Source organism: Haliotis cracherodii, unplaced genomic scaffold (assembly GCF_022045235.1).
Source record: "Haliotis cracherodii isolate W230 unplaced genomic scaffold, xgHalCrac1.p SCAF_18, whole genome shotgun sequence".
NCBI classification, from domain to species: domain Eukaryota; kingdom Metazoa; phylum Mollusca; class Gastropoda; order Lepetellida; family Haliotidae; genus Haliotis; species Haliotis cracherodii.
The window spans coordinates 144684-171462 of NW_027266273.1; the positions used below are offsets into that span (position 1 = coordinate 144684).

Sequence of the window (26779 nt, forward strand, 5' to 3'; positions counted from 1 at the left end):
ACTCTAACAGTGATAATTTATGATTTCTGCATCATTGCATAAGTTCTTATAGTATACACCAGCAGATATTTGCTGATTTCAAAGAAATCTAATATTGGAAGAGTTCATTCCTAGCATTGTCAGTGTTACAGATACATATTCATTGCCAGTATTACAGACACACACATTGCCAGTATTACAGATAACACACACATTGCCAGTATTACAGAAAACACACACATTGCCAGTATTACAGATACACACACATTGCCAGTATTACAGATACACACATTGCCAGTATTACAGACACACACATTGACAGTTTAACAGACACACACATTGCCAGTATTACAGATACACACACATTGCCAGTATTACAGATACACACACATTGCCAGTATTACAGATACACACACATTGCCAGTATTACAGATAACACACACATTGCCAGTATTACAGATAACACACGCATTGCCAGTATTACAGATACACACACATTGACAGTATTACAGATACACACACATTGCCAGTATTACAGATACACACACATTGCCAGTATTTCAAATAACACACTCATTGCCAGTATTACAGATAACACACACATTGCCAGTATTACAGATAACACACACATTGCCAGTATTACAGACACACACATTGCCAGTATTACAGATACACACACATTGCCAGTATTACAGACACACACATTGCCAGTATTACAGATAACACACAAATTGCCAGTATTACAGATAACACACAAATTGCCAGTATTACAGATAACACACACATTGCCAGTATTACAGATAACACACACATTGCCAGTATTACAGATAACACACTCATTGCCAATATTACAAACACACACATTGCCAGTATTACAGATAACACACACACATTGCCAGTATCACAGATACACACACATTACAAGTATTACAACTTAATACACTTCCAGTGACACCATCATGGCTGACATGCAACCTTGTATCTTGACCATTCATGAACATCAATTCCAGGATTTTCTCAGTAGAACTAAACAAGTGTTCACAAGTCCTTCATGCAACTTTGCACATATATTTAGCATGTTTATCAGCTGGTGAACTGGTGCCTCTTGATATTTAGTGATGTTTGATTAATCCTTTCTTGTTTTCTCTGGATGGAAACAAATTGGACCATGTAGACACAGTGGATGTGGTTCAGTTCCATAGCTAAACCAAAAACTTGTTCATGATTCATCTCAAAACGTTACATACATATCAACCAGATGGTGGACTCATGCCTTTAACTCCTTAGTGTTATTTCATGTTATGTGTTTTTTTATATTTCCATAAAATATAGTGTGAGTGGATTTGTTACAAGAGCAGAACTCAAAAACACTGTGAAACAGGTGGCTTATAAGTTCTAAGCCAAACTATGATAGACTTCGTTGATGGAGTTGGTTGTTAATTATTTTTCAACTTCCCCTCTGCAGTCCTTTAACTTGAATTACTTCTGCCAAAGAAGCTTGATTGGTTGGATCCCAAATGGCTTAGAAGGCTTCTTTTAGGGGAAACAAATACTTTCAAATAATTCTTTGCCATAGTTCTGCTTTTCAGTTTTGGTGTTATGGATTTCATTTCATGTTGCCCTGAGTAGAAAAGGAGGAAACCCGTGCAATGTCATGTACTGCACGTACTGATAATGCTGGTTGTAAATAGAAACATGACCCTTGTCATGTAATGATATTTATGCAAGGAAGAATAAAATAAAAACAAAAACAATTGTTTCCTGTTTGGGCTGATGTTTTAGTCATGACAGTACATTTATACCAGTACTTATGTCACTTTGACATGTGTGAGGCTAAAGTTTATCAATATTTTCTGTTCAGCCATTGTGACTGTTAATTTTCAGTTAAAATACTGTCTTCATTCTGGCAAACTCTTCTAATTTAATCTATTTAATTGTCCATCTTCATAGCCTTGGGAACGTCCAAATTCAGCAATGATGATCAGCAGTTGATAGCAACAATTCTTCACTCAGTTTGGCAGTCATTCTATGATGAAAGACCATTCATTATTAAATTAATGGTGATAAAAAAACTGTATTTTTTTTCATAATGACTTTGAGCATTCACATTTTGCAAACATCACAGTTTCCCATAAAATCATAGTTTGGAAGTATCTACATGATTATACTTAATGTTTTGTTATTGTACAATTGCCAGTCAGACCCTGGCTCTCTGAGTAATGGCTACTCCTCCCGTGACGAATCTCTCTCCCCTGCTGATCTCCCCATCCTGAACGGCAGCGGCCATACATCCACCAACGGCAGCGGCAACTGGCGAGACGTCGGCCGGGGACATTCAAAGTCAGCTGTGGTTCCCCGCATGTCAAGTATGTTATGTTGGAAAATACCTACCTGTGTATATTTAATTGATCCTGCATACTGCATAATCTGATATTTACTCACCTGTTGGGTTTCTGGGTAAGAACAGGTCTCTAATAACCTATTGTCGGCTCCCGTGACAAGGCTGTTATATTGCTGAGTGCAGTATTAAACAAACAAAATCTGATAATTACTTAGAATGATTGCCTCAAGGATAATTTTGTTTTTTTCGCAGATTTGGAAATGCTTGAAAATATGTGTTTATGCAATATGTTTTGATGACCTTCCAGATATGTAAGAGAGAACACTCAGAGCCATTTGGACTGGGAAGAAAAAAAGTTACATCAATCACTGTTAATATGTCAACATGATTGCAAGGGAAATTCTAAAGAATAGCCCTGGGTATTCTCCTGGAAAGCCATTTGTGTCCAACAACAAACCTATTATTGCAAGTTTATCCCCTGGAATATGAAGAACCCAGACAGATAAAATGATGGAGACACTGGTGATAGCAAAATAAATTTTTATTAGAGATTGTTATTTGAGAAAGGTTCTCAACTTATACTTTTTGACTCACAGCTTCAGTCTCAGGCAAACGTCACACCCCTGTTAAGCGACACCACTCAGCAGGCGACATGTTGGTGACCAATTTCCCCACTAGTGAAAGCGACCGACTGCAGAGGCCCAAGTCTGAAGGCCACGCCTACTGTCGCCAGTTCCTCTCCAAGCGGACCTCCAGTTATGGGGTGAGTTCAGTGTATCACAGTATCACAGTGTATCCTGGACACACTGTCATCTGTACATGTCCTGTCGACATAGTGTCAATGGGAGCAACATTCAGCATGTCATGTAGTACTGGAGTATTCTCCTAATCGATTTTAAAAAAAGAAATCCTTGGAAAAATCATATAGTGGAGCATGGAGCGTTTTTTTAGCTATCACCAAAGATATTATCAGTTTGAGATTAGAACAATTGCATAGATGTACGGAAATGTTTTCTCATTTGATCAATATTAGACCTTCCTGATAATCTGCCGTCTTCAATCTATTTTCAGAAACAGCTTTGATAAGGAAGTCCTGCACATTCATATAGTTGAAAAACATCACAGTACAGTTTGTTAACATACAGACAACCTTGTATTGATAATACATTATTTTTTACTGCTGAAGACAGTAATTATCATCAAACATTGTATGTGATTTGTATGGGCACCGACAGTGACATACTAATGTTTCAGGGTCAGTCTCCGTTTGGCCGAGCAGACTCCTACCATAAACTGGAGCAGCTTGGTGAGGGCTCGTATGCCACCGTTTACAAAGGTATAAGCAGGTAGGTGGTTCTAAGTTGTATGTCATCATACTCGGTGTGAATGCTGTCTGATCTGTACAGGGGCGGTCGGGTAGCCTAGTGGTTAAAGCGTTCGCTCGTCACGCTGAAGATCCGGGTTCGATTCCCGACATGGGTACAATGTGTGAAGCCCATTTCTTGTGTGCCCTGCCGTGATATTGCTGGAATATTGCTAAAAGAGGCGTAAAACCATACTCACTCACTCACTCTGATCTGTACTCAGACTGTGGACTGAGAACCAAATTTATATCATGTGCAGTTTTTGCTCTAGTATGGTTACAGATGTCCTCTTATTTCTTTGCACATATATTTGAAATCACTTTTTCAATTTCAAGCATTGTTGACCACCTCAGTGGTCTGGTGGATAGAGTGAATGGAAGGACTGTTGTTTGATCCCTGGCCTTGTCTGGCCAAGGCTCCATTATTTCTGTCTGCTGTGATATTGCTTGAACACTACTGCTGTGTAAAACATCATCATATTACTCACTCACACACCTCAAATCGTGCATTTCTCTACCCTTGGAGTGGACTGAAGGGTAGCATAGCGGTTATAGATTTGGTTTGTCGCATCAATTCCCAACATGAGCCCATTTTTGGTGTCCCAAATTCTAGATTTGACTGGAATATTGCTAACAGCAACAAAATTATCCTGCTCACTCTATCACTGAAAATGTGTTGTCATGCCGCAGCTCATATGAATTCCCACCTCCTGAAATGTGCAAAGTAAGTAATGCTAACTTGTATAACTGACTGCAGTGTTGTCATGCAGCTTGTGTGTGTCGTGTATTGCAGCCTCAACAATCAGGTGGTGGCACTGAAAGAGATACGTCTTCAGGAAGAAGAGGGTGCACCTTTCACTGCAATAAGAGAAGGTGAGATTATTTAAGTATAATTATCAAAGCTGAGAATTATAGATCAAAACTTCCTTGTTAGGATTTCAGGTATGAATAGGTCCCTGGAATCACATGCTTGTCACAGGAGCTGACTCAAGAGGATTTGGTGATCAGGCTCTGTGCTCTCTGACTTCTTGGCGTGTCATCGTGCACTGATGGCATGATCATCGACCATAATATCAGTTTTGTCAAGTCCAGATTTGATTATTTTTAGGCTGTTTCTACTAACTATGAACCGCCTCTGTGGTCTTGTGGTAGAGCGTCCGCCAGGAGAGTGGAAGGTCCAGGGTTTGATCCCCGGCCGCGTCATAATAAAAGACGTTAAAAGATTGTACTTGTTGTTACCCTGTCTGGTGCTCGGCATTAAGGGGCTAAATCAAGGACTGGTCGGCTCGGAGTCAGTATACTGTGTCTGAGTGGGGTATTCATGTTAAACTGCGGCATGGTATCTCAGTGGTAGCACTATAAATCAGCATCAGTCCGGACTAGTACAAGCAGCCATACACACACATACACGTGCATGCACGTCGCTATATAAGTGCAATAATCTTGGACGCGACATTAAACCCAATTTCACCTCACCTCACCTACTAACTATAAAGAAGTTATCCATAAAACTTCAATGTTTTCAAACTAACTGCTTTTTGTCTGATTAAGTCCAATTCCAGAAAAATTGCTGAGTTTGTGTAAAAGTGAGTTCGTAAAACTCAGTTGTTAAAGTAGCATTCAAACAGTAACAGATGGTTACATCACAAATGGTCCATGGCCTGATGGCTGTGTATCAAGGACAAATGAAAATGTGGATAGGAAACATTGATGCTGTGCTCTACGACCTAAAGTATGGATAGATTTAATAAAATGAAAGAAAATACTGTTAGTCATTTACTTTTTCAAAGATATACTTTGTTGAAGAGTATGTAGGTATCCATTCAGGAAATACTAATATATTAATTCCAGATAATAATAAGAGGTGTCTTGCTTTCCTCTACATCAACTTCTCAACGATTATTTGTTGAATTTTGTCATATGTGTTTGGCTTTGTTATATTGGATAATGCAAGGAAATCTACTTTTGTATTTATTGGAATGCTGTTGCAAAATTCTACTCTCAATACAATGTAATAGTCACCAATACATATATGTTCAGGACTTATTGATCATGTGGTTGTTTCAGCGTCTTTGCTGAAGGGTTTGCGCCACACCAACATCGTTACTCTCCATGACATCATTCACACCAAGGAAACACTCACTTTTGTATTTGAATATGTGGTGAGTTGGCTTTTCTTTTGATCATTATGGGGGGCACAGGTGGTCGTCACATAATGTGCTGCAGTTTGATGTGCAGAATTGTATCCCTCAGGCATGCCAGTGATCGTGGGTTGGATTCCCGATTTTGCCCTGATTATGTTTCTAGGTTTATCAGCACCATACCCATAGTTGAGGATTCAACCAAATTGTAAGACGTAAACATCTACAACCTTCATCACTGTGGCCTTCCCTCCCACATGAAGCTGATGCTCTGTGATATATAACTGTGATACTGAAGCATGACACCAAACCATTCTTCACTGGACTACTTTTACCTGAAGAAAATAATAGCTGTCCAGTTTTCTTAAAAGTGAATATCCGCCAGTTCAATTGGAAGATGCCACACTTTCATTTTGTTTCTTTCTCAGCAGAGAATATGTGGCTAAGCCGTTTGTGTGTCATAGTTTACCAAAAGAGGGCATGGTTCTTCATGTTATCATCCACTGGTTTGGCTGGTGGCTGCCTGACTTGTTCCTGCCATATTTGTTTCTTATGAAACAAAACAAGTGAATAATTATTTAATGTTGAAAGAAATTGAACAGTTTCAGTGGATTTGTCGAAATCTATGTTTGTAAACCCTTTACAAGTTGGAGGATACTATCCACAGATACTACTTGGATTGTCCAAAATGTGTAATTGAAGTACAACTTTTTCTTTCAGCATACAGATCTAAGTCAATATTTAGAAAAGCACCAGGGTGGCTTAAACCCATTCAATGTGAAGGTGAGTGCTCTGTTGATGTGTTGAAGAGGTTTAAGCCGACTTTCAGTAAAACTGCGCATCATACCACAATACAGGAATACCTGTAAATATATCAGAATTTTGAATATTTTTGAATGTCATCAATAATACGTCAGGAGTTTGTTTTGTCTCAAAATCTAGTTTATTGTACATCCAGTCAATCACTTCACAAGCATGACAAGTCAGAACAAATGTTATTGTTCCACATTCCACTGCATCAGTTTCCACCCTGTGATCTCTGCCTGTATTTAATACATTTGTACAGATCAAGGGAAGGTTAGTCTATGCATCTTCAGCTACTTGGACACATGAACTTCTCTCACAACAAGTGAACCCTTAGATATTTTATTCTGTACACCATAACATCACATTGGTGTGAAAACATCGAAAGCGTATTATTCATACATGTAGCAACAGTATTAAATTCTGTCACCCCTGGGCATGGGACTGACTTTATGATTTGTAGTTTTCTCACTAACATCAACGCTTGACTAGATAAAAAGTTATATATGATGTGAGTAACATTGCAGTTACTCTATTACCTCCACCATGTCAACATCTATGTTGTATATTTCAGCTGTTTTTGTTCCAACTGCTGCGTGGTTTGTCCTACTGCCATGAAAGGAGGATTCTACACAGGTGAGACTCACACTGTACACTGGTAGAGGGGAGAGGGATGTTGTCACAGGTTATTTTCAATCTCTTTCTGTTTTCTCCCTACCTGTGAAGATCCAGGGTAGAATAGGTCTTCAGCAACCCATGCTTGCCATAAGAGGCAACTTATGATTGGGTGGTCAGTTTCACTGACTTGGTTGATGCATGTCATCATATCCAATTGGTGTGGATTGATGCTCACAACATCAATCACTGGATTGTCCTGTCCAGACTCGATTATTTACAGACCGCCGTCACATACCTGGAATATTGCTGAGTGTGGCAATAAACAAACAAATGTTTTCATCCAGCCTTTTCCATTCAACTGAATTTAGAAACTCAAGTTTCAGCATTGAACACATGTCATTATCCCAGTCAGGATAGGTGCAGTCTAAGACTTAGCCTCTAGTCCAAAATCCAAGTCTAGTTATATTCTGTTTGTTCCACTTAGCTCAGCTGATAAAAGTACATATGATAACAGTAAAATGTACAATTAAATAAGATAAGAGCCAATTTTGGGCTGGTTGACTGAAAAGTTTTGGCTCACACTTTTTTAAGTGTGTGTGTAAGAATCTAGTTGCCCTGTATCATGATGTATATATGCCATAGAAACTGTCGTCTCTGGCCCAGCACTGTTTCTTGCACATTCGGTATTTAACCTAGTTTTACCAAAATTTAAATCGTAAATTTTCTTAAAAAGGAATTCTTCAAATGACAGGTGATCAGTTCAGTGATTTAATAGACATAGACATGACAGAACCACATGTTTGCTGTGGGAATATTACAATATGCTGTGTCAGCGATACTGCATTAACGTGTGTTTCTCTGCAGTGATACTGGTATATTATTGAATCTGTCTCACATATTTCCATGTATTTGCAGGGATCTTAAGCCCCAGAATCTTCTTATCAGTGAGATGGGAGATCTCAAACTAGCTGACTTTGGTAAGCATATGTCCATCTCATTCATATACAGGATCTTTATGAATGGAGTAAGTGTGAAATGCAAGTGTGTCTCTGTATGCAGTAAGATTCCTGCATTCTATAAACATGTCTGTCTATTTGTAGGCCTAGCACGAGCAAAGTCCATTCCTAGTCGAACCTATTCCCACGAAGTGGTGACCTTGTGGTACCGCCCTCCCGATGTGCTGTTGGGCTCAACCGATTACTCCACATCACTAGATATGTGGTAAGTAAATTGTTACCATGGTAACCACTAGATATCTTTGTATGTGTAACAAATTTGTTAATCAGTACATATGCTTTGAATGTCTCAGTGACAGCCCGCACACACCTGAGCTGGAAGTTAGTTTAGAAGAAGGGTAGGGTTACAAAAAGCATGGCACAGAGTATTTCAGTGTTTTTCCAGATATATTATGTAGGCAATCTACATAAATCAACAATGTCAGTGGTCTGAAAAGTTAAGTCTGATTTGAAAACACAATAATTGGGGATATTTCATGCCAAATCTGTGATGGAATCTGCCTCTGTTAGAATTTGCTTACCTTTGTTAGATTATATTGAACTTTGTTGCAATCGGTTGTAACTGACCAGATCTGCCTAGCTTTACTTGAATCTGCTGCACTGTTAGGATATAACTCTTTTAAGATCAGCTGCACGCTCTTAGAATCTGCTAACTCTGATAGAGTCTCTTGAGGCTTTTGTTTGTAGGTATCACAATGGAATTCACTCAGATTGTATTCCACAGGGGCGTTGGATGCATCTATACAGAGATGATATCTGGCCTCGCAACCTTTCCCGGTATGAAGGATGCCTTCGATCAGCTGGATAAAATATTCAGGGTATGTACACTTCAAATCAAGCAAAACCCATGAAGATCAGGGTTAGAACTGATCTTCAGCAGCCCATGCTTGTTGTAATAGGTGACTAACGTGATTGGGTGGTCAGGTTCGCTGACTTGGTTGACGCATGTCATCGTATCCCAATTCTGTACATTGATGCTCATGATGTCCGTCACTGGATTGTCAGGTCCAGACTCAATTATTTACAGACTGACGTCGTAATGCTTGAATATTGCTGTGGGCTGCATCAGACAACAAACAAACAAATCATAAGTAGCAAAGTGATTGTGCATGTTGAGTATGTTCCTCCTGGATACAGGATATATAAATACAGTAAAATACGCTTATAGCAAACTGACAGATTTTAAAACTTAAATTTTGGTCAAAGTCATTTGCTGTATGATGTTGTATATATCCTTATAACGAACCACGGTTATAAGGAACTAAAATTACTGGTCCATGTGAGTTCGTTGTAACCGTAGTTTACTGTAGTGTAATATTGAATATTATGCTGGGAGGCAATTTGTCTTGTTTACACTGTGTCACAGTTCTATCACAAAAGAAAAGAAATATCATGTTAACCAAAATTGTCATACCTCTTGACAGGTGACAGAGCTCTTTGTCTCCAGGTCAACCCAGGCTTGTAAGATGTGATTTTATAGATCTAGTGGTCAGACACAGTGGCATGGTTGATTGGTTGTTATCGTATTCGTACAGCAAACACAACACTCTCTCAGGTGGGAACTACTTCCACTTGGTGTCAGTATTTCTATTTTTGTTACTTGGTCCACCTGAAGAACGGAAGGTCATAGGTTTGATCCCCGGCCACGTCACACCAAAAGACGTGAAAAGATAGTACTTGTTACCTGCCTGGTGCTTGGCATTAAAGGCTGAAACAAGGACTGGTCAACTCGGAGTCAGAGTGCTGCGTCTGATGGGGTGTTCATGTTAAACTGCAGCATGGTATCTCAGTGGACTAGCACTATAAAATAGGACTAGTACAAGCAGCCACACACACACACACACACACACACACACACACACACACACACACACACACACACACATGCACATGGCTATATAAGTGTAATAATCTAGGACACAATGTTGAACCCCATTTCACCTCGCCTATTTTTTGTTTGCAGAATGAAAGGTATGTAGAAACACTTGATCTGCTTATTTTGCCCAACATGTACCAACACCTTCTTTCTTCTCCTCCCCCAGGTGCTGGGGACACCAACTGAGTGTACATGGGAGGGAGTGTCCAAGTTCCCTCACTATGATACAAGTGAGTGGTAATCTTCCCTGGAATTATTGCCATACTTGGATGCTTTCTATTAAGCCAGTGTTAAGTTTTATTGACAATAATTACCGTATTCGACGTAAAAAGCGCCCAGGGTGCTCTCAAACTTAGAAATAGGGGGCTCTTATTAGAATGTTATTTTGGTGAAAAAAACAGAGTTGAAAGATAAATTTCGTGGTTTATGCTGACAGTCTGAAATGTTTATGTATGACAGATATATTTTTCCAGAATTAAATGCCCATAATTATGGGTGCATATAACACAAGAGTGCGAATTATACACGAATAAATAAGTCTTATGTACATTGATCAATCGGAAGGGGTGCTAATTGGGATTGTTCACTAGCCAATATCTTAGCAAATGTCGACGTGGGCGCTTAATAGAGCGGGGCGCTTATTACGTCGAATACGGTAATGTCAATGAACATTGATGTTAATGAATAAATGGTGTTATGTCAGATGGTATGATGATGTTTCGTGCAATACTAATGATTTGTTTTTACCTTGTAGAAAAGTTTGGTGTATTTGTGCGTCAGCCACTGTCATGTTGTATACCCAAGCTGTCCTTTGTGCAACATGCTGAAGATTTAGCTGATAAATTAATACAGGTATGTTTCAGTCTTGACATAAATATGTGTCACTTTGTCCTAAACATGAATAGAGAAGAATCAACATGATGAGAGACAACAGTGCTGTGATGCTCGGAATAATGATAAACGAAACAGTCTGTCACAATTGTTGTTACTACCTGCCTTAAACCTCAGGTGAACAAAGTCATTGTCATGATTTTATTACGCAGATGGAACCATGTCGGCGTCTGTCCGCGAAGTTGGCGATGAAACATGAGTACTTCCGGGACCTGCCACCAAAGATACATGACCTCCCAGATGGTACGTGCCCAGCTTGGCCACAATATAGATTCTCTTACAACTGAAATACCTTTTCCTGCAGTCACATGGTCTTGTTGTCCACGGTAAGGTACAGTCAGGTTATGCTAAAAGAGTGAAACCATTTTGTTACTTTTTCATTTCTGCAGTAATTCTGACTGTACACTGTTACAGTTAGGGTATCCTTAAGACTGAAAATCATTGTATTCGACTATATTCTCTGTTTGTTTAGACATATGTCAAGTGAACTTATGTTGTGGCTTGGTGTCCATCTGTCGTTTGCATTTCCGACTTCTCCTCTGAAACAACAAGGCCTATGAAGCTGAAATGGTATAAAGTACTCATGGAAATGAAAAAAAACTGTTTTGCTGGATTTAATAATCGACAAAGCATTACGTAGATGTAAATACGAAATAACAAAACAACTGGAAAAGTACTAGTCTGGATTTGCTAGTTTTATCTCAGTGCTCAATACAAAATGTACTTTACAGGAGGTAATTTGTAGGCACTTTCAACATTCAAAAATAAAACTAAGTACAAATTGACATGGCAGAAACAGGCTATAGGCATTATGCAAATTAGCCTGGAAAAAAAAGTTATCAAAACAACAATAAAAATAACAGCTATGTTTATGTACATAATAATAATGACATGTAAGTTGTTGTTGGAGAAGGGAATATGTTACTTTTACGTGCTGATATTTTGACGATGATTCACTACCCCACAATGCCACTGACAAATCACTAACCACTGACAAATCACATGCACATGGGTTTCAAGCACCTGTGTTCACCTGTTGTCAAGGTGTCATAGGTCATGGACATTCACCTTGATCTACTAACACCTGGTTATGCTCAGTTTCACAATAGTCTGTTTTGTTTATATTTTTACACACTTTTACGTGTAAAAAGACATAAAAAACCTTTGATACGCTGTATTTGTGCCAAGGCCCAATTAGTACTAATTGAGTTGTTTGAATATTTATATATTTTGTATATTAACTGCATTTATTTAAAATCTGAGATCGAAAAAACACTTTTTTTTCATTTCCATGAGTACTTAAGCTATGGCGTCAGGACATGTTAATGACATATCCAAGGTTTTCAGAAAGAAAATACTTGTTCATTCTAAGCTTAGTTATTTTTTGCCAAATACAGCCATTATATTTGATGGCCTGCATGTATTTGGGCCTGCCCTCTAATTGTCGATTTACGGTACAGGTATTACACCTGCCAGGGGCACTAGTGGCACGACAGTTCAGTGTGCAGTGTTGTATCCCTTAGATGTGCCAGGAACCTATTGTTCTTACAAATCCTCTACCTCCATTACATCATTGCCATAATCCTGTATTTTGACTGCAATCACACTATAACTAAATCTTCAGATTTCCAACAGAAGTCCTCTTCACTGTCAACTATTCATTACTAGTTACCACTGAAATAGCACCAAACAGCACACAGCTCTTCTGTGTGCAAAGGCAGGAAAATCCTCATTTCTTTCGTGTGTGTGTTAGAGTGAACATTAACTTTCACAGTCTTGTTTCTCTAGCACTTAGTAGTGAAGTCATACTATAGACTGACTAATTTTCAGTTTATCTAGCTAAGTAGATCCATCTTCAGGAGACCCTCATGCTTCCTGTGAGCAATTTGCCTCCCTCTCCAAGTCGGCTTTCAACAAACTGTCAGACTCCATAAAGAAGGCGTAAGGAAGCAGTGAAAAAGACTGTGGACACAATTGCGTCTCTCTCCATCATTACTGAGTCTTTTCCTAAACCTACAACCCATGGACAACTGCCCTACCTGAACCGGCCCTCACCTTCTTCATAAGTCTGCTAGAGCAGTTATTCTCCAAGCAGAAATCAGCAGCAGCCATCGTCATTCACCACCAAAGCCTCACAGCTGCCAGACCTAGCACAACACAAGCCAGTCATCAGGACAGCAGCTACCATGCTTTACCCAGTCAAGATTCCCAACCATCACAGTCTCTGCAAGGTAGCACGGCATGCTGAAGAACGGCTAACCACATGAAGCCCAGATTCTCTGCATAACATCACAGGACCACGGTCCCCACTCGGACCATATGGGCGGCAAGTCATCTACCGTTAAAAGGCCCTCCCGTCCACCACATGGTACCAGAACAGACTCTACATGTGGACTCCATGGATGTTACAGACACCACATGTCAAGTACCTCTCTCCCGGGTATTACCCACAACTCTATGGATTCCAAGGCAGACTTTGGGGAAGAATCAGATTATTCTGATATGACCCTGGCCACTCCTTTTCTGAATTATCAGCAAATAAGCACTCCCTGGACATTAAAGCTTATTTAAATTGGTTTGTTGTAGGAATTCATCATGTCATCTCAATGCATTCGAATCCTACGAGGGAATCACAGGGGTCATGCCACAATCTATCAGAACGGAGCAGGTCAAACGAATCCAAAGTCTACTGGATGCCATAGTCCGCAAACAGGAGGATTTATTATCCACCCAAGTCGGATGGTCATTCCAGTTGTTATGGATCAAGACACAAACTACACTTCCGATGTCATCCTCTTGGCCTTCTGACTTGGCCACTTGAAGCTACTAGAAAAGAATGACATTCTGAGACTTCATGACCCCGACGACAGCAAGGGGTTTTACTCTCCAGTTTTCTTAGTCTCGAAGAAGAACTGCCTGGACAATACTTTCAATCTTCAGAATGGGAGATTTGCTCATCAGCCTTGATCTACAAGATGCCTAATATATCGGTGAATGGGTACCGGTTCATGGATATATTAGGCATCTTGTAGATCAAGGCTGATGAGCAAATCTCCCATTCTGAAGATTGAAAGTATCGTCGTAAACAAATACCTAGGCTTTGCAGTCAATGGGAGACGTTACGAATTCCAAGTTCTTTTGTTTGGGATCTCAATAGCACCTTGGCTTTTCACCAAGAACATCAGTTTTGCCCAACTGCAGCTAGTTCTTCTTCATGGTTATCTGCACGACTTCCTCCTGGCAGATCAACAAAGATCTCAGCTCCACCAGAACATGATCTTTTTTATCCAGCTAATGACTTACCTGGGGTACCTTTTCCATCCAGCCAAGTCAGTGATTATCCCAGCACAGGACATTTAGTACGTTGGGGCTCAATTTCAACTACAAGTCGGATTTTATTGTTATTATCATCAGTTACACTAGAAGTACTCCTCCAACCTTCCCATTCATCTGCATCTATAGTCTGGAAGGTAATTTAAGGTACCGACGTTTACTACAATATCTGAAAAACTATTGGACCTACTCCGGTCAAAGTTGGTATGAGATTATGCTGCTAGTTGCCCTGATTATGTTTCTCGGTTTGTTTGCACCATGCCTATGCTTGTTGATTTCACCAAAGTGGTAAATGTCTAAGACCCGCATCACTTGGGACTTTCCCATCTGGCGTACACGCTGTGATATAACTGAAGTACTGCACAACTCACTCACTCTTTCCTTCACCAGCTGCCTCTGTGTTCAACATTCCTGGGCTGAAAATGATGCCAGAGATGGATGAAGTGGTCTCCAAGAAACCCACTGGACGCAGCGGGATACGGACAACGCTCAAGGTGGGATGCCATCACAGGCCTTCATTTTACAATGTTTGATTATGATACACTGAACCATTTGCACAATTTTAGTACAAGTGTGTTGATGTTGCGGCACATTGTGAGCCTGTGTCAGTGCATCAGGGATAGACATGGCCTCTAATCTGTTAGTCCGTGACTAGTGAAATGTTGGAGGGACAAGTTGTTTCCTCCCCAAATATGGCTATGTTACATAGGCTACTAGTCTGAAATGACCCCTGTTCATCTGTCTGTCATAAACTGAAATCTGAAAGCATTAGATTGAAAATTTGCATAGATGATTCCTTAAATGGTGAAACTTTCATGTAAAAGGCTTTTGACTATGTATGCTCAAAAGGAGATTTTACAGGTTTACATGATTGTACATCAATATTGTGCAAATATTTTGTGATTTAATTTTATAGAAAAATAGATCTTACCGTCTGTGAGCAGAGGATCATGGACAATATGGAGCACATACAAATCATGTACAGCTTTCTCAATGCTTTGTTGTCGTCTCCATGTCTTAAACTCAGTGGGTATTCCACGGCAGAATCTTGTTTTTAGAAAGCACTTCTGTCACAAACCTGACTTGTAGAAAATTTCAAATACCACCTACGGCATCCATTTAGTCAAGCTTAGGTTAAGTTATGAAGGATCTATTCTTGTCTGGATTCCCAATAGGGCTAATAAATTATGACCCACATTTTGTATTTATGCACAATTTTACGTTGCAGGCAAAGCAAGTAGATGTACACCCGAAGCAATCAGCATGAGACTAGAGAAGATTAACAGTAGCCTGTATAACCCTATGAGAGGACTTCCGAGTGTATTATAAACTGTGTGTTAACAGGGTGTTAACGAGTGTGCTAACCAGTGAGAGTGTGGAGAGAGAGAGAGTGTTCAGTTTTCACTGTGTGTTCATGTTGTTCCTGTTTGTAACAAGACAAAAACTTCTTGTACATAGATTTGTAGACTCGGGAGAAGACATCTGCTAAAATTTCTTTTGTAAACTGAAGATGATCGAACCAGTAAGAATTCCTTTCTTGACATGAAATACTTGAATTGAACTTGATTTTGATACTGAAAAAATACTGTTTTGAAATCATATGATGATTACAATTTAGTATTGACTTTGAGCTTGAGTAGTTTTGACCTTGAACTTAATGATGTCATAGTTGGAAAGATTACACTTTTGACTTTCATTGAACTAAATGACATTATTGAAAACAATAAATAAGTAACATGACACTTCGTCTAAATGTTCAGTAAAATCGGTCTAAATTTCAAGATGGTTTCAATGTATGTGTAAAATCACGGTGGGTATTCAAGAGGTTTGAGGATTTGTCTTCTCCCTTTGTAAATACAAGACTGCAGAACAATCCAGCCAAAAAACTGTTGCTACATTCCCACCCTCGTCAGTGTCTAGATGGTAGGCAGCTGTCTGTCTGTATGTACATGCATCTGTTTGTCTGGCCATGCGTCTGGTTTGTAGCTGCAAGAAATGGGAGGGGGCGCTCTCTGTTGTCAGCCATTTGTGTTGAGACACTGACATATTGGTGGGAAGACCCATCATTCATGTTATCATGGATACGGACACTTTTGATGACAACGCAGAAAAAATTAGTTCTGATACAAACTCAAAACTCAAGCAGGTTTTATCAGAGAATCTGGATTTTCATTCTCTCCTACTAGGGAAAGACTCCTGTGGAAATCAGATGTGCTAAATACTCTCTTTGGGAAAGTGTTGAAACTTGTCTCTCCAAACAAATAATACCATATGCTTTAATGTAAGATCTAAGTTTGTTTTCACATTTGTCATTAAATCTGTTTGTATTCTACCATACTCTGTCCACATATTTATCAGAAGCAACGACCCACCTTCCATCACCAAGGTATTCTTACTTGCTGATTGGTCACAACATGTATCAAGCAGTTCTGTTGGCTTGATGTGTTCTTAATTTGTTCATAACCAGTTGTGTCGGTTTATTTCATTGGTCAGACTTCACATTAAAAAAAACAAATCAAAGTCATGTCACAGTAGGTTTTTAACAGAGTTTCTCATTGGTAGAACAATCCATGTTTAAAGCTAAGACTGTTTGATATGATGACTGAAAATATATGAAGGTGAAGCTTCATCAGTTAGTTGTGATTGTTTAGGATCATCACAATACACCTTAGTTTTGTGTATGGATTCCATCAGTGCAGCAGTTTGTCTTAGAGTCCTAGGATTCCTGTAACTCTGCCATGTCAGATCTAGGTACATTCTCACAAGGGAGTAAATATCTTGTTCAGGTTTTACAAATATTATTTTCCCACAAAGAACTGCAAAATGGATGAGATATGAATGATACTCAATCATGGAAGAAAGGATAAATTTCAGAGAAACTATATGTCAAATAGATAATAATCATGACTAAAACAATTCTGTGTAATTCAACAATGTGTATGTTGGTGTATGTTAAATGACAGAACTTTGAATTGATGTGAATGTTTATGGGCCAAATGATCCTGTAAAATTGATGGTCCAGGTATCAGAACAATTGAATTAGGGGACCATATAGCTCAGAAATGGTGGGTTATTTGTTTTATCAGATGCAAATAACTCGGGGCCCCCTGACTATCTGAAGCGGTGAATGATATTTCATGTTTTGAAGTGTTTCTCATCCCCAGCAAGTCCCATATTACTATATGCTAAAAAATATAGGAAAACGTTTTATGTCTACCCATTTATCCTCTTATACAAAATATTGTCCTCTCTGAACAATTAATAAATTAATGTTTTTCCTGTTTTGAAAAACAAACACAACAAATTTCTTGTTGTTGGATGAGAAGTTACTCTCCCTTGCAACTTTGTGTTTTGAACCCTCAGCCCTGAAACAGCACCTGGCTATAGCACAATAACAATGCCATGAATTTTTTATAAAAGCACATGCACTTTTGGAAAATGTCCACAAAGTTTTTTGTGTTCTTTTCCCTAACTTGCTTGCTCTGAAGCTAAGCTTGGAGATGAGAAACACACAAGATAATATATAGATGGGTTAATATGTGAAGACGTACTACAGTGTGTAGATTAGACACTGAGGTTTGGCAGTTCAACAATTCCTTCTCAATGATAGATTTGACCAACAGAACTTAGAAACGTTGTCTAAGTCTTTTTACAACACAATGTGAATGCCTTTTACAATATGAAGTGCATTTTGTATTATTGTCCCCACTACTACACATGGAGAATGTTTTAAAGATTGTGCTATTTTGTACAAATGTTGATCAGTCTTATGAAAAGGCTAATTTTTTATACCCCTTTTACAGCATAGTGATACAATCCTTTTAGATAGGCTATTTATATGTCCCATGTATAGAACCTCTGTCGGCCGTGTTTTGTAGACGTCACAAGTGCAAGGTAGAGAGGGAGGTATATTATAGGCACACCACAAACATATGGATGGTATTGCAGTGTTAAGCAATACTCACTCACTGGCTGTGTGATATGAGAATGAAAGTATTGTGAGTGTGTTGTTATACAAGACTGACAATATTTAGAACTTTAAGATCATAATGTAGAGCATCTTCTATTTCTGCAGGGCTAGCATTTTGGTAAACCTACACTTATCCCTGGACCCATCTTCTTGGTTCTTGCAATCTCAAGTTACCTGCCCTTGATTTCCTTAAGCCAGTTTGATTGGCTATGCCACAAGGTCTTAACGTACCACTGAGAATGCAAGTTACAAACCAGGCTCAATGTTAGTTTGATGATATCAACAACATAGTGGCCAGATCCACTAATTGCAGTGATGTTTGCAAGAAATTCAACATTTAAAAACAGACTTGCTGACAAAAGGATGTCTTCGTGTCAATCAAAACTAGTGGTGGCTTTGGTTTCTGGACAGTAAGAGTTACCTCCCTTGCCCATTTTCTTTTTCCTTATCTCGACGTATAATTTGTAGGAAAATCAAGGGCAGGTAATTTATAATTGCGAGAACCACTTGGATGGTTCCAGGGATTAGTGTAGGTTGACTGAAATGCTAACCTGGAGATAAAGAGGATGATTGTAGAGAGCCCTCAGTTGTCCTTCAGGCTTATGTGCAAGCTCTGTTTATTTTGATTGAAAATGAATCATTTTCTGTAGACTGCTTGAATTTGAAGTTTTCCTTATGCTTATAATGTATTTTGTATTTCAGCCTGAATACTATTGTCTCACTTTGTATACAGCAGCAGCTCACATTTGGTTTCATTAATTATTTTGTGCCTATGAACGGAACAAATATTCTAATATAGTTTAATGCTGAAAATGACATTGTGAAGCTTATTCATACTTCGTGTTCATATTGAAACATATGTTTCATAACAGAAAGCAAAGACTTAAAATAATGAAAACAGAATAAAAATTACCAGAGAAAGTATGTTTAAACACTGAAAACTGAAGTGAATTTATATCAATATGTATTCAGGATACTGAGAAGGTTATTGACCTATAATATAATTATAGTATTGAATCAGAAGTGTATGAATACGATTTTTGTTAGATAGAATGATGAGCTATATACTTGTATTTTGGTAGAAACGTTGAGAAGACCAGGCTTTAGTGATTGCCTAGGTGAATGTCAAAGACCCTATTGTCACCAGGGTGGCTGTAGTTGCTGCTTGTGTCAGAATGTGCTACATTGTGTTCTGAATCTCATCTTGTACATAACCATGCTCAGATTGTGGCAGTCAGTCCTAAGTCCTAACTTAATGAAAACCTTTGGAGGATTTGCATAGTTTTATGTATCCTTGATGAGCAAGTGTATGATATCTTTACTCTGATATGGTTATTCCCTGGACCCATTCGCAACCATCCTCCTCCTCTCTCTCTCTCTCTCTCTCTCTCTCTCTTCTCCCCCCTCTCTCTCCCCCCCCCCCCCCCCCCCCCCATCTCTCCCCTCCTTCTCTCTCTCTCTCTCTCTCTCTTTTCCTCTTTAGTGAATCAAGTTCCTCATAAAACATGATGTACTTCTCACTCCAAGGTAAGTTAGGGCCTGTCTCAGCCCTCTTCGATTATCCAGTGTATTATTTCTGATTATATTATGATATATACCCTGGACCTATTAACTACCATATCCAGATAGTCCAGGATATTTTTCATAATAGAATGGTGATGTGATACCCTTGATAATTGAGGGTGTGTCTTACTGACTGATCGTTATATGCAATGCCACACAAAGTTTTGTTTGTTTTCAAGAGTGCCTATTTCTTTGAAAGGTCATGCCACTGTTATCCTTTTGTTGTATGTTGTTCAATATGTTTTAACCCAGAAAACATTTTTTTGAGTCTTTCTTTTCAAAAAGGAATTCTTTTTGTCAAAAGAATTTTGTCCTGCTCTCTAAGGTAGTGACTTTCGGTGGGAAACTTATGATTATAAGAAAAATGTGTTACGATAAAGTATTAACTATGAATGTACCTCAGTGACACTGTATTATTTTAAGTTAATGTTCATCATAGATTTTAATTGGAGTTTTGAATGATCTTGAAATACACCAATCCTCACATTTCATGATCATTTTAAAGTTATGAGAGGTAAAACTGACCAAAACGTAAGACATTCATATTATTCCAGGTTCATTTGTTTGCTGATTTTGTTCTTGATGTGGTGTGACCTCTCAGACTGGTGACAGTCATGGATATCTTTCATCAGGCTCTTATTCAGTATCCCAATGGTATTTTCCCACTGGGTGAAATGTTATTTTCTCACTTTGATGACAAGGTTTTTTTATAGTCAACTTGCAATGAATATGGCTTCATATCTGGCATATGTTCACATACCAAAGTTTTATTTTCTGCAATGAAGTTTTAATATTTATTTTTATTTTGTCCAAACTGCATCTTTGTGTTTCTTGTAGCATCTTAGTGATAATGAAACTCATTATCTGTCTGAATATCATTACCCCCGGTATCTGAAACTTATTAACAGCTTATGATACAGCAGAACACAGCTTGAAAATTTAATGAACATTCCTAGTTGGCAGTTAGTAACACATAGTCATGACAAAGTTGTTGTGCAGTTGAATTAATTTTGCAATAATGTGTATATTGTGATAGTGACGCATGCAACTTGCATTATGCTGATATTTTTTTTTGTATATTGAGCATATTTTTACAACACGGCACTCTTCTTGTTTATATGTGCGTATACTAGGTTTGAGTTAGCCTGTCATTTTCTTTAGGGTTTGGATAAGAGTGTTTGCTTGATGTCTTATTAATGCCCAGAAATCAATCACATATTTGGTTGAAAACAAAACAGACAATCGTGTCTCTTAGCTCAACAGACTATGTCTGAAGTGATATTGAACATTTTTGTGAGATTGTGGTTTTACAGCTCTTCCTCAAGTGTGAAATTTCAATGTGGTGTATTGTAACTGATTGTTGAAGTCTTGGTATCAAGTTCCATCTAACCATTTACCAAACTTTATGGACATATCAAGAGTCTTCTGCTTTCTCTCCCACTCCAGCTTCAGCTCTTCACCTCACTTTTTTCCATTATTTCTCCCTGCTCCACTCAAACCTCATGCACCCAGCTCTTCCTTTTCATTTCCTGCACAGGCAATGTCTGATGAACTCAAGATATGATAACATGACCAGCAAAGATATTCCATACCTCTTGGATCCATGTCCTTATAGGGTAGCCATCTGGTCAATGCTCTGCATGTCAAGACAAAAGCCTTTTCTGTATCATTGATAGCCACCATCTGTGTCCCTAGCCACTACGACATGCACATCACTCAGTTGACTGATGTAGTATGTGTACGTACAACACATGGACCAAGCTACCCTGGCTTGGTATGCATGCATGTCCCCCTACTTGTATAGTATCACTTCTAGCTTCCATGATCACCTGCAGTGCCCAACATGCAACTGCCTTGTCTCCATTTCCATGATGACCCGCACGATTCCCTACCAACCCAATATACAAGTCTCCATCGCCTCTGTCCTGTGTCTATTTGTCCTTTATCTGAGCCCAATGGTGGCGATATCATTATGATCATTTCAATAAAAGGTTTTGGAATTCTGGGCTTGAAAACTTGAAAATGTACTAAAATGTAATAATTATCATTGTGGTTATAATCAACTGCTAGCAGTATCCCAAAGTGCAAAATTCTTCTATAATATTATCACCTGTCTCTCACACAATCAAACCTCTGTTTCTATGTAAGCATTGATTTACCTTTGTGTTCCTTAAAACAATATTTTATTTGAATTATCAGTAAATTCACTACCCAGTCTTTAACCATCACTACAAATTAACATGATATGATCATCAGTGACAAGTGAAATTGGTTGATGATTCAGTCCAAGTGTTTGTGGATTGATGATTTGAGGTATCAGTATGTTAAACCAAGGATTAAGTTGCTATGGTATACAGACTGAAATGTATGAAGTAGGCTGAGTGTTCTGTTGCCATGTGTATCTGCTGTGTGAGAGTCCCCTATAAAGCGTGCTAGTGTAGTAACTTATAGATGCATTCCAGTGCCAATTCCTACATCAGCATGATACTGCAGCTTGTCTTGTCTTTCTCAAACTGGTTTGTGTCACAGCAACAGTGATGCTAAAAAGAAATGTACAACTTCCTTAGGGTTTTAAGGAATGTAAGAAAGAGGATGCTAATGTTGTTAGACCTCCACAAAATGTGTGAACCGTTATTAAGAATGAAATGAAACAGATTCACTCTACATTTTCAAAAATTACAAAAATAGAGTTTTCTTGAAATAGTCTTACATTCTTGTGAAAGCTTCTTTCCTTACAGAATAAAACATGTCACTGAAATAGCTCCATTAATCAGCAAAGAAAAGGGCTTTCCTCCCACACTAAGCTGACATGCCTTGAAATAACTGGAATACTGTTCAAAGCAGTGTTAAACCCAACTCACTCAGCAAATACTGATTCTTAATGTGAAATATCTAAGTTTGAAAAGCAAGATAAGCTTGTTAATGCTGTTGTCTGGTGTTATAGGGAAACAAAGCATGCACATATGTATATATCTGTGCTTGGCATTTATGTTATTTGAATGTGAATGTGATTCTGTTTGTTCTCTAGTCTTGAAGATATACACTTCTTGCAATCTGCTATGATCACTCTGCACTGATCAATGATGAATCAATAAAAATCAGAGCGAAATAGTTATGACCAGATTGCGAGTTTACACTGAAAACATTGTAGGCGTCATGGGGACCAATGTTTTGATGATCTTGTTAAGTCAAGGAAGATCGAATAAAAATTATATCAATTGTTTTGTTCCAGCAGTGCCCATGTATTGCTTTAAGTGTATATTTTTGCTGTATTTTATTTGAAATCTTTTGTTGTTGTATTATGTGTATTTAACCATGCACGCAAACTGGTTTTGCTGCTAGCTTCTTTTTAGCTGTGATGAGCCTGCTCACATTGTTGACAATGTTTTATTGGTAGCGACTTAGAACTATGCATAGCTCCAGTCTGGGACTGGGAGTAGCGGCTACATCCCTCAAACTAAGTCAGCCAAATGTCTTGTTCTCTCTAATAGGTAAATTTTGTGAACTTAAATTTCTACATTGGTGGTGCATACATTAAAGACGATTCGCTTAACTCAACATTAAGAGTATCATCTGTGTACACATCTTAACAAAACAGACTGTAAAGTTGCATATGGCTAGGATTGGATTGTGACTTGGAATGAATGTTTTTTCCTGGTAGTTATTATTTCCTGTTTATTTGAAAATATCATTGCACCACATAACAGCATAACAATGCAGTGCATCAGTGTGAACCTATTAATGGCAGTACCAGCTTCTTGATAAGCACTTTACCAATTACCTTCCTTTTCTCTCACTTCCAGTTAAAAAGTGCTTTATAAGCACCGTAACAGGTGGTAGTCAACACAATGTCACAGAATCAAACTATTTATGTTCCATATCTCTTATTTATTAAATCAAACAATGTCTCAAGTAGTCTCCAAAATGTGACTTATTTTAGGGGATGGTTTTCTATTCACAATGCTTTTGTTGTTTTGAAAGATATATGTTGTAGAGCAAATAGAAGTGGCCACAAATGTTTTCATTTGTCAAATGTTTGTATGTTCATATTTCTTCCACAATGAAGTATTTTCATGATACTTGCCAGCTGTTGTACTTACATTACAAATGTATAAACAAACCAAACTTGAACATGTTCTATGTGCTGGGACTAATGCTGTAATATTTTAGTTTGTAAATGTTCACACTTGTGTCAAATCATTTTGGTGAGATGATTTTGTTTCATTTAAAATGCTGCTGTCGCAATTCTTCCCACCAACAAACATTTACATCATCCATCACAGAAAATAATTTTATATAAACTATTTCTAGGTGTGAGAAAGTAAGCCTTACTTTTAGTGATTGTAGTTGATATTTTCATCACACTTCAGTTAGGTATGTGACCACCTACCTGTATGTTTGTTTTATGATTACAATGTAATACTAGATTAAACTCATTTCTATTTTCTTAACTTCCTACATCTGCAGTGTAGGTGGTCTGCTTCTCATTCTCAACAGTCGAGTTATCACTCCTGGATTTCATCTGGCAATTAGTCATCTCCCTCTATTATTCAAACTTCCTTATCCTTAGGATCATTTTCTGTGATGTCTGCTGTTCACACATTGTTAAGTTTGGATTGGTTTTCCCATTCTCAGTATCTCATTTTGTCACAATACAGACCTTGATGGTCATGACTAGCATTGTTATCAGATCTCGGCAATCTTGTAAAAACATTAACATGTGAAAAGCATCTTCAATTCATTGTCTGTTTGGTACATTAAAATTTGAATAAAACAGGACTCTGGTGTGTTTATTTCCTTTAAGTGACTTTGTTCAGTTAGTTAACATATGTATTTACTGAGGTTTTGTTGAGTGTACACAAATGGATACTTGTTGATATTCCTGGGGAATATCAGCTTCATGTAAGACTGTAATATAGATTTTCCATCTGTGTCGGACATCATTTCAGTGGATCAATTTCATGAAGAAAACCAGCAATAGAAATAGGTTACTTGAGTGGGGCAATGTATAATGTTGTTTGGTTTTGTTGGTTTGGTTGCTTAACTGGATCTAGTGTTTCAAAATATTTACAACTTGCATGGAAAGATCTAATTTGGTCATGTGCTTACATTTTAAGAGTAGGGCAAAATATTTTTGAAATGGTGCTACTCTTTTGATATATTCTATGTGGATATATGAAACAAATTTTCTTTTGATTCCACTAACACTTCACCTGCATATCAAGCATCGGGCATTTGTTTGTAAATTGTCTTGCAGTACCTCTGTAAATATTCATGGCAATCACAATAGCTCCATATCGATTCACAATTATATCAGACTGATGTTGGTAAACCGTAGCATTAGGTTCATGTAAGTTGAGAAATAAGATTTACCTATTATCAACACTAGGGTTCATTATATATCCAGTTATGTGTGCGATCTTAATGCTGCAACTAGCATTAGACTATATGCTAAAGTAGGCTGAAGACAGTCATAGTGCTAAGATATAATTTGTGAAATGAGGCCTAGGTGTTTATGAATCTTACCTGCTGACTAAATATTTAAGATGCACATACGGAATATAACCTTGAGTCATATATTGAAAATGTGGACTAAACATTGTCTTTGTACACACAAGAACTTCTCTTTGAACAAGCCAGAAGTGTCTAATATTGTGGCCTGAATCTAACATTCCTAGGGAAAGGAGAGTGTTTCTACAGAATCCGTCATTAATACAGTCATGAAGAGATGGAGTTGACATGTAGACTGGAGCAGGATCTTGTGTCAGATTCATTTCTGTTAACTGTATACAACAGACATCAGAATAAAATGTTTGTGGCAAAGTGTTGTCTGGGTAATGTTGTTTGTTACATTCTGTAAGAGAGATTACAGAAACCGGTTAGGACCATTTAAAAAAAGAAAGATATTACTCACTGGCCCTAAAAGATTTCTGTAAGTGAATTCTATGTTGGAGAACATCTACGGGTCTTCCTCCTCCCCCTTGTACACATCAACATCTCACAAACTACAATTAAATCCCACCATTTATCAACAACTACCATTTAAATTGATTAATTTTGAATCTCAGGCTTATGATGTACGCCTTGAAAGTCAGTTACTGTAACATGTAAGTCGTTGGTGTTTTTGTTTTAAATAATAAATTACAGATTACACATGAAATCCATAATTAAATTAAAAAAGACCAATAAGCCCAGCAGTGTGTCTCTTCTGGCCCATAAGGGGAGAAAGATCATGTGTAATAACTTCTGATATTTGCACATGCACATTGCGATTCTCAATGGTGAGTGGTCAGTTGAAGCAACGATATGATGTTATCCATAGTTCATGACGTCATTTGAACATTAGGGGGCCTTCCTTCTCTGTAGGTTTGACATTTTTTACGTTTTTCTACAAATTCACTCTTAAACTGTTAATGTATAACCTTCTCGGAATTATGGTTTATCTATCCCTCTTGAATGAATGCTGTAAGTCCCTCAACAAAGGCTTTATTCACTCGAGACAGATAGTCCATTATAAGTTGTAGTAGGATCACCCCTTGGACCCCGAGTGATCCTGCTACAACAAATTTATCTTCCCGACATGTTTTAATGTGATATTGTAGATAAATTCAAATAAATTCCAAATTGATAGAAAACAGCTGCTTGACTGAGCTAAGGTTAGCTTAGTGTCATGTGACATCCATTGGCTCAGAGTGTGTTTTTCTGGTTTGAAGCAGGGTATAAAAGGATATATTATGTCTCTAAGAAATGCACGTGCATCCTGTAGTGCTCGAGGTGGGGTATAAGAGATTTATTCCCAGCTGAGAAGTTTATTACCCTCCAAGGCGGGTTACACAGTATTTTATCAAAATCACGTGGACCAATCAGATCTCATCATTCTGACA

At 38.1% G+C, this 26779-nt stretch overlaps 1 protein-coding gene across 1 annotated transcript in view; it reads left to right on the forward strand.

Annotated features, from left to right (window-relative positions):
• Window positions 1-19731, forward strand: part of LOC139465634 (cyclin-dependent kinase 14-like) — a 46688-nt gene extending 26957 nt beyond the window's left edge. Inside the window, exons 4-18 of the mRNA XM_071247338.1 lie at window positions 2177-2345; window positions 2917-3083; window positions 3575-3666; window positions 4477-4556; window positions 5751-5845; window positions 6545-6607; window positions 7203-7264; window positions 8162-8223; window positions 8347-8467; window positions 8987-9080; window positions 10305-10368; window positions 10893-10990; window positions 11182-11272; window positions 14753-14856; window positions 15591-19731. Coding sequence (XP_071103439.1) covers window positions 2177-2345; window positions 2917-3083; window positions 3575-3666; window positions 4477-4556; window positions 5751-5845; window positions 6545-6607; window positions 7203-7264; window positions 8162-8223; window positions 8347-8467; window positions 8987-9080; window positions 10305-10368; window positions 10893-10990; window positions 11182-11272; window positions 14753-14856; window positions 15591-15629 — 1401 coding nt within the window. The 3' untranslated portion in view covers window positions 15630-19731. The remainder of the gene's footprint in view (window positions 1-2176; window positions 2346-2916; window positions 3084-3574; window positions 3667-4476; window positions 4557-5750; window positions 5846-6544; window positions 6608-7202; window positions 7265-8161; window positions 8224-8346; window positions 8468-8986; window positions 9081-10304; window positions 10369-10892; window positions 10991-11181; window positions 11273-14752; window positions 14857-15590) is intronic.
• The last annotated feature ends 7048 nt before the right edge of the window (window positions 19732-26779 follow it).